General features: G+C 36.1%; 2 protein-coding genes across 3 annotated transcripts; one reads left to right on the top strand and one right to left on the bottom strand.

The window, feature by feature from the left end:
- The first annotated feature begins 1,212 nt into the window (after window positions 1–1,212).
- LOC119067985 (odorant receptor 94a-like) lies at window positions 1,213–8,336 on the top strand. Of its 2 annotated transcripts, none has more exons than XM_037171340.1 (4): window positions 1,213–2,034; window positions 2,597–2,696; window positions 2,755–3,018; window positions 8,151–8,336. In XM_037171340.1, the coding sequence occupies exons 1-4, from the start codon at window positions 1,277–1,279 to the stop codon at window positions 8,163–8,165; spliced, it is 1,137 nt and encodes a 378-aa protein (XP_037027235.1). In that variant the 5' UTR covers window positions 1,213–1,276; the 3' UTR covers window positions 8,166–8,336. The 2 variants fall into 2 exon arrangements, with proteins under 2 accessions (XP_037027235.1, XP_037027234.1); XM_037171339.1 differs by lacking the exon at window positions 8,151–8,336 and adding an exon at window positions 3,923–4,136.
- Window positions 4,711–6,490, bottom strand: LOC119067984. The gene is made up of 2 exons (XM_037171338.1): window positions 6,138–6,490; window positions 4,711–6,067 (listed from the first exon to the last, which is right to left on the bottom strand). Exons 1-2 carry the CDS (start codon window positions 6,272–6,274, stop codon window positions 4,852–4,854), a joined length of 1,353 nt encoding a protein of 450 aa, XP_037027233.1. The 5' UTR covers window positions 6,275–6,490; the 3' UTR covers window positions 4,711–4,851.
- Window positions 8,337–8,533: the final 197 nt, after the last annotated feature.

Raw genomic sequence — 8,533 nt, 5'->3', positions numbered from 1 at the left:
CAAGCGTTTTTGGGAGCTAGGACGCCCGGAAGTTTCCATACAATGCCATATAACAGCGTGTTTTGTGTGTGTGTGTGTGTGTGTGTGTGTGTGTGTCAGAAGAAATATTTTGATAGTAATTATGAATATTGGAAAAAGTGTATTGATAGATTTGGGTTATTTTCGTCATGAATCATGTGTTCCAAGGTTGGTTCCTAAATTTTGGGATGAGAGATGATTCCTCTGGCACTTCCTAACTTCCATTGGATTTTTCGATGGATTTGAGTGATTTTCGATATAAATGAGGTGTTCCAAGGTTGGTTCCTAGATTTTGGGATGACAGATGATTCCCCTGGCACTTTCTAGCTTCCATCGGATTTTTTGTTGGATTTGAGCTGTTGTCGACATGAGTTGCTTACAAAACTAGTTACCCTTACACCTAAACTTCCAAAAGAACTGATATCCGCCAAAAAACCCTAAAGGGTGAAAGTGTGACGCAAGTCCTTGTTTCTTTTTACAAAATAACTGATATCGCTGAGGGTGACGCATTTTGCGCTTCAATGCAAAAGTGTAATCAACAAAAAATTGAACCAAAAAATTTAAGATAGAAAATTTTAGAAAAAAATTGCGTCACAAGTGGCAGATGTTGAGGAAACTACTTTTAGGAAAATAGTTCAAATAGAGAAAAAAATGTCCTAAATCATCTGCCACTTGTGACGCAATTTTTTTCTAAAATTTTCTATCTTAAATTTTTTGGTTCAATTTTTTGTTGATTACACTTTTGCATTGAAGCGCAAAATGCGTCACTCTCAGCGATATCAGTTATTTTGTAAGTAGAAACAAGGACTTGCGTCACACTTTCACCCTTTAGGGTTTTTTGGCGGATAATTATTACACCGGATGTGTATTTGTCCATTTGGACGAGTTTATTCGTAACTCTTTCTACCTTATTAAAGTGACAAAAATCAACTTATCTAGAACGAATTGCCCATCGTAATAGCCCGTAAACTCGGCGTCACTGCGTCGATATATTAATTATCCTCCATTTATTCATTATATTACTGAGACGCTAGTTTGGAAATATATTACAACTTAAAATTCAATTTTAAGTGCGTTTCCTGCTATTGACTTGGTTAAGCTCCTATTTACAAAACATTATATTTAAGTGAATCAATTACTCTAACTGGCTAATTATTATTAATAAATTTAGAATATATCCGATATATCCACAAAGTAACAGTGATATTCGTCCAGTTTCAAGTGACTGTCGAACGAGTCAACAGGATAGGGCTAAAGAATGTACGAATTCGAAGTGCCTGCATCAATAAAACAAAATTTGTCAGCGTATTATCGAGCATATTTTTGGTTTCGCGAAGATGATGCCCAATCGATAGTTCATCAGGGTCGAAAGACCATCATGGTCCTGTTTTATATTTGTTTCGTTGTGTCCATAGGCGTCGGCGGTCAAATAACTGCAGACAAAGATCAAAGAATATTTGTCAGCCTAATGTCGGTGTTAGCGTCCGTTCATAATTACCGGATTTGGTTGGTTTTGTGGAAGAAGAAGTCAATATTGAAATGCGTCGACAAAATCGGAATTTATTACACAAAAGATCCGAAGAAATTTGATCAGCTAAACAATTTGTTGAAATTATTCATGAAATTCGGAGATTTTTTCACAATTGTAATTAATGTCGGAATTGTTTCAGTATCATTCATTTACCCGATTCTGAGTCGGCTCAGCGGCAAAAGGGGTCTGTTTTTCAGCAATGCATTTGTTTTCGATTATTCCGCCAGTGATGTTTCATATTTGGCTGTAAATGTATTCGTTAACATGGCAATGTTCCAAACAGCCGTCGTGTGTAGTACAATTGTACCAATTGTTTGGTATTTATTGCTCAGTCTCGTATTTAGATATCGAATACTGAGACACCAATTGAAAAATTTGGGTAAGACTTTCGCAATGGAAGACAATAGTCTCAGTGGTAACACTCAACAAAAACTATTCATGAAGGAATTGCTGATGGCAATGCATGACTACGACAAAATCAACAGGTACTTGAAACGGTCGAGCTACACAACCATTTTCGACAATTTTCCATACTTATCACACCGGGACCATTGTTCTCCATTTTTAGCACACTCATTCCAAATTTTAGCACACAAGATCAATAACATCAATAAATCGGCACACCATTAGGGATGGGAGGCGTTCAAAATTATCGATAATATCAATCGAAAGAAATTATCGATAATCGATTAATCATATCGTTATCGATAATTTAATAATTATCGATAATTATCAAAATATCGAAATTCGATAATTATCAAAATATCGATATTTTGATATTTATCTGAAAATTCATGATAATATACCGATATATCGGAATATATCGATAAATATCGGATTTTCGGACCGAAATATCGATATATCGAATTATCGATATCTTGATAATTATCAAAATATCAATAATTATCGATTATCGATATTTTTTTTGATAATTTTCGATAAAAAAAAGTCGATAATTATCGATTATCGATAATCGATAATTATCGATAATCATTTTCATTATCGCCCATGCCTACACACCATTTCTATGAGTTTTAATATTTCCAGATTAGTTGACGAGTTCGCATCGACCTTTTCGGTTATGTTTTTCCTACAAACAATGACAAGTGCAATTTGCCTATGCGGATCCATTTACAACTTGGCATTTGTAAATCCATTCCGTTCCGTATTTTCGTTAATTTTTCGTCACTTTATTCATTTGGCAGAGTTCACATAACAACTACCCACAAGATATCGGAAGTTGCGTTATTCTATCCTTCATCCTGTTCGATATCTTTATGATCATGTATTTGGGCAATGAAATTATGTTGGGCAGCAATGACTTGTCGTACTATTTGTTTCAATCGAATTGGTTGGATCTGACGCCATCTAACAAGAAATGCATTTTGATTCTGAAGGAACGTTTGAAACGACCGCAGGAATTACTCGTTGGTAAACTGTATCCCCTCAATCTGGACACATTTACTTCGGTGAGTCAATGGTAGTTTTACACAGTACTAGCTTCGAAAAGTCTAGCGTATCTCAGATTCTATGGTCTCATTGCTTGTATTTGAAAATCTTTGTCTTGTAAGCCATAATTTCTTAATGGAACACGAACTTGGGAATGAAAATTAATTGATCGTCGCTCGTTCCGCTCGCACATTATGATCCCCTGATTTGGTGATAAACACAATAATGGCTAAAATGAGTTTTATCTCTCAGAAATTATTGATAGCAGTTTTGTTGCTCCATCAGCTGATAAAGTCAGAGGTTTTTTAGATAGTCATTTGTTTTTGATTAAAGCTTCAGACAAGTAAATGTACCGGCGCTTTATCTATCTCATGTTCCCCTCTACTATTGTTACTTCTCTAACTTCGATTTTATTGCGTTAATTGAGAAATAACAGAAATACAGTCGGAGAAAAATAAATTTCGGGATTTTAAGAGACATCATCGTTTTCATCGTTTTTCTGTATTCTCTCATTTCGCATGTTATTTCAAATGGCAATTGAGAGAATTAGAGAAATGATGATATCTCTAAAAAACCCGTAATCTATATTTCTCCGACTGTAACAGACCTTTAAAATAAAACTAAACTCATTGTACTAATCGAAACGAAGAGTGTGGGGTCAATGCCAGCTTACTAACATTCCATTGCAGATTAGCGGCCAGAACAGATTTGAAACATTGACTTTGGTTTCACAGCTCAGAAAAATATTCTTGCCCCCCACCACGGGAAGTTCTGAAAATTAGATCTACGAATTCAATATTAAATTTTCAAATAATGAAAAACCGATGAAGCTCAACATTAAGCTTCATCGGTTGTTCGGTATTTGAAAATTGAACGTTGAATTAGAAAAATGTTTATTCGAATTTACCTTTATCTTCCGAACAGATCATGAAAGGTACATACAGTGTGTTCAATATTCTACTGAAGTTTCGACGGTAAGAAAATGGAATCTATGCAAAATGTGCCCTTTCATCACAGTACAATGAAGATTATCACGCAGTTCGCACTCGAGTATCTATATTTCCCATACTACAAACACACAGTGTATCACTCAGTATTACCTAAATTAACCAATAAAAAAATGTTCGAATATTGCGTCAAGTGAGTCAAAACTTTTTTTTTAAATCGCTTAAATCGTTTTTACCAACGTCAATTACTGACTCTACGCTTCTGTTATATTTTAAGAATATATTGCTTTTACCAAGGTAAATATAGTGAGAAGGTAATGCCATTCAGACGAGCGGCCTAGCACATAAATTCGATGCCAATGACATCTTCTTTTTTTTAAATGGATGACTACGATTTACTTGTATTTTACAAAAATATTTTGACTATCTCACAACAGATGGCCCGACTTTCTATTACATTTTTTGCTTTCAACGAAGGGATGAGATGGCGTTTGCATCGAACTTTCGTGCCACCTCACATCTGATTCGGTTATATTGTGAAATACAAGTAAATCGTAGTCCATTTTAAAAAAAGATGCCACTGGCATCGAACTTATGTACTAAGCCGCGCGTCTGAATGGCATTACCTCTTCACTATATTTACCTTGGGTTTTTCCTGCCTGAAGCTTCGGAAATTCACATGTTTGCGGCCAGGGCGAGGGCAGAGAATATTCGAATTGGGAGTCTTATTTTTCCAAGAAGTGAACACAATATTTTTCATACACATTTTAATTTAGCGTAAGAGAAGATATTTATCGGTTTTAGAAAAAGAACAATTTTTTTTATAGTTCGAATTCGTTCATTCGAGATACAAAGCATGCATAAGCTGGTGATAGACGTTCCATCTATGTCTAAATAAACATTGACTCATGAGGCGGTTTCGTGTTGCATTATTTGCTTTTGTATCGTATCAATTTTTTCAAAATGTTCAGATATGCCGGGCAATTGTGCATTTTCAGAAATCTTCTTTTTCACCACATCACCGAACACACCCCGTTTAAACGTGAACATGTGAATGATTTGTGAACCCTCTTCTGTAACTGTCTCCTTTACAGTTCTAAAAAACTTCTCCAATTCTTTGTAACATTTTTGTTCAGACCATTTCCCTTCTGAACGTGTAAGTAGGTCATCCATGGTAAAAGCTCGAATTTCGTCACAGATTATTCTATCACCCGATTCCCTTTTGATCCCGACAACAATGTGTTTCACTCCCATTAAAATACATTGCGTGAACCATCTACCGGCTTTGAGTTCTGTGATATTATGAGGATTTGATGTTTTAATTTCAATAAAGTCATGAACATTGGGTTCCTTTCCTAGAGCTGCCGACGATCCCGGAATGGCACAGTCAACTTCACCGCGTAGCAGTATTTTATCATTACCGAATTTAAAGCGAATAACATTGTAGCACCCAACGGAATCATTATAGTTATTGCTCTCATCGCATGAAGGTCCACGTTCATCTCCGTCGATTGGTCTTGATATGAAATCCTCAAAACGTAATCCAGCAAAACTATGCTCGTTGCTCCGTTCGTTAACTTCCTCTTCTATTTTGAAGTCGAACAGATGGTACGTTCCTCTGTAAAATATGACTCCGATCTCAACTGGCTCGGCATCAAAACAAGATTTCATGACTCTGCGAACAACTCCATTGTCAAGTGAGAAGTCCAAGTCGAAGAGGCGATGTCCGTCTCGATCACAAATTTTTTCAAAATTCTTCGTCATCCACTGAAAAATTGCAGTTTTGTCGCGACTTTTCTTGAATCCGATCAGATTGCCTCCGTCTCTTATCGGGACATATCCGTTCAGTAAATCGAAATCATGATTTAAACATTTGTTGGGAATGGTAACATCGATCGGAATCGTATCGTCCTCCAACGATTCCTCCCAGTCGTCTGCAACTTTCTTCTCATCAAAATCTTCAAATTCTAATAGCCCGAATTGCGGCTGATTTTTCCGTAATTGTACTGGAAAATTGTAAACGCGAACACATCCGAGTTGATCCATCGTTTGAATTTTGCCTTCTTTGTTTGCTTCGAAGTGGCCAAGTAATTCAATTGATGAAATTTGTATGGGTGAACGTCTGAAAGCAGCATAATCAATCAGCGTGAATTTATCTTCAGTATGTCGGTGAGATTAGAAACAAAAAATACTTCGGTTTTGAACCATTTTTGGAATGTCTACCAATTCGTTTCACATTTTTTGGTTTCAAAACGAAATCGTCAAGTAGATTGTCGTATTTTGTGCTGCTTGGTTCATTGTCACTGCTTGGTTCATTGTCGTTAAACATTTTGTGTCTAATGGTTGAATTCTTTGGAAACTTTTTCAGATGAAAATTTTTTTTGAAAGCAAATCACAAACAAAAACAGCTGATAGAGTTGACAATACGTAGTTGACAGTTTGTTATCCGCCCAGAAAGGCTCGAAATTTCAAAATTATCGTTTTTCTGTGGCGAAAATGTTTTCTGTAGACGTTTTTTTTTATGTAATTGATCATGCTGATTTGATCAGGAAATACGCAAATCACAAACAAAAACAGCTGATAGAGTTGACAATACGTAGTTGACAGTTTGTTATCCGCCCAGAAAGGCTCGAAATTTCAAAATTATCGTTTTTCTGTGGCGAAAATGTTTTCTGTAGACGTTTTTTTTTATGTAATTGATCATGCTGATTTGATCAGGAAATACGCATCCACTGATACGAGTCTAGATGATCGAAAGAAAGATAGATGAATTCTGCACAGAACGAAGTGGGAGAATTTTTGTTAGCCAAATGCTATGGGTCACCACTCAAGCACAGCGATAGATGGCCTCAATCCTTGTTAGATCGATTTGTCGTTTCGTTCTGCCATTGTGCCGCTCGTGGCCCCTATCAACGTGGCAATCTTCGAGTTTCAACTCAGCTATTTTCACTTAAATTTAACGGCGGAATTCCGTTCGTAACAATTCGACTGGAAACAATACTTTTATTCCATTCACTCGAAGTAAAAGGATGTTTTTTTGTTCGACGAAGCATCGAATTCCTCAGGTCAAGTTTGCAAATGAGCATGATAAAAAAACTCATATTCTGGGATATATTCACAGAAGAATTTTTACCCGTAATTTTGTTAATGAAATGAATAACAGTTAGTCATAGTCAGCGGGAAAGACGAAAATGACATTAGTTCTAGATGGTATTAAGCTAAAACGCCACATCGTCCTTCCTCCAAATTTATTAATTCTTTTCACTGAATTGACTTATTTTGTTAATTTTCTTTTTCATTTTCCTACTTCTCGCCCATAACTTCCCTACAAGACTTCTCGATAAAAAAACTCCTGATAAATTGTTACCGCTGATGAAGACTTCCCTAAATGTTCTTCCCGTTCTAAAATTACAAGTCGACGGAGAGTTTGACAATAATCGTCAAATGTGAGTCACACAATTTTTTCCAGCACTCGATCGCTACGTGATATACAAACCAATGAATTATTTTCAAAAGAGGATCCGCAAAGAGTTGTTGTTACACTGTTTGTTATTTGGTAATATGTCGTATTGTCGTATATCGTCGAATATTGCGGAAAGTAGAACTCTGCGCCGTTATTCAATTTTATTTAACAGAAGATGGGAACAAATCGAAAAGCAATTTTTGAATTGTAGGAACGCACTTCAAGCATGAGTGGTACTCTAAATAGAGTCCTGAAACTGGACAGTGTATCATACAAACTTAAAAACATTTTCATGAAAAGAGAACTTTCTGCAGCTGACCATTATGATCACTCATGCTTGAAGTGGTCTTGATTGTAGTCTTTGTAATTGTGTTGGAGTTCTTTGCGTTAGAAATTGATGAGATTTGAAGACCGAGCGTCATCTATGACTGCAATCTCCGTTCTTTGATTACACAATCTATGTCTACAGAAGGCGCGTTGACAAATTGATATTTCGATAACTAGCTATTCATCTGTTATCGATAACGACGACAAAAATAATGACACGCTCTGGGTATATGGTCCTTTATATAGTAAAATGCTTGTTAAAAAAATTGAAGTACAAGATTCGAATTCAACCCGAGATTCAACCGATTAAAAATACTTTGATCGATGGAAGTAATAGATCCGATAATCACACTGGTCATATGCTTACCATCTATAACAGGTTAAAATTTTATTATAAACAAGGCTAACATTTTAGAAACGGCATGCATGATGAAAATGGCTAATCGTCAGCTCATACAGAATAATGCTGAACATCACTTTCGTAAAGGCAAATTCGATTGCAACGTCGGGCACAAAAAATGTCAAAGAAGGCTCCACCAGAAGTCCTGTCGGTGCTCGATCAGTTCCGGACAACTTTCCAACTTTTAACGTTACTTTATGCAAGGAAAAACATTCAATTAAAAACATTTGTGAAAAACACGCAATTGACTTTTAAACAAACAAACAAAAACGTTTGAGGCAGACTATCAGCCACTTTTAATCATTGGGACTGTAGAAGCCTCCATTGGGCCTCCAACACGAAAGTTTCGTGGTCACTAAGCCCCCATGAAAAGAGAGGATAGTTTTAACATGTTATTA

The sequence above is a fragment of the Bradysia coprophila genome (genome assembly GCF_014529535.1).
Source record: "Bradysia coprophila strain Holo2 chromosome X unlocalized genomic scaffold, BU_Bcop_v1 contig_132, whole genome shotgun sequence".
Classification (NCBI taxonomy): domain Eukaryota; kingdom Metazoa; phylum Arthropoda; class Insecta; order Diptera; family Sciaridae; genus Bradysia; species Bradysia coprophila.
Note: the sequence above shows the minus strand (reverse complement) of the source record. Positions and strands in the feature narration are given on the sequence as shown.

Bases quoted from the DNA above. Each gene is read 5' to 3' on its own strand.
- LOC119067984 (XM_037171338.1), bottom strand. From the start codon at position 6,274: ATGTTTAACGACAATGAACCAAGCAGTGACAATGAACCAAGCAGCACA. The intron at 6,068-6,137 runs GTATTTTTTGTT...TGCTGCTTTCAG, and splicing joins AAAAATGGTTCAAAACCGAA to ACGTTCACCCATACAAATTT.
- LOC119067985 (XM_037171339.1), top strand. From the start codon at position 1,277: ATGTACGAATTCGAAGTGCCTGCATCAATAAAACAAAATTTGTCAGCG. The intron at 2,035-2,596 runs GTACTTGAAACG...TAATATTTCCAG, and splicing joins GACTACGACAAAATCAACAG to ATTAGTTGACGAGTTCGCAT. The intron at 3,019-3,922 runs GTGAGTCAATGG...TCTTCCGAACAG, and splicing joins ATCTGGACACATTTACTTCG to ATCATGAAAGGTACATACAG.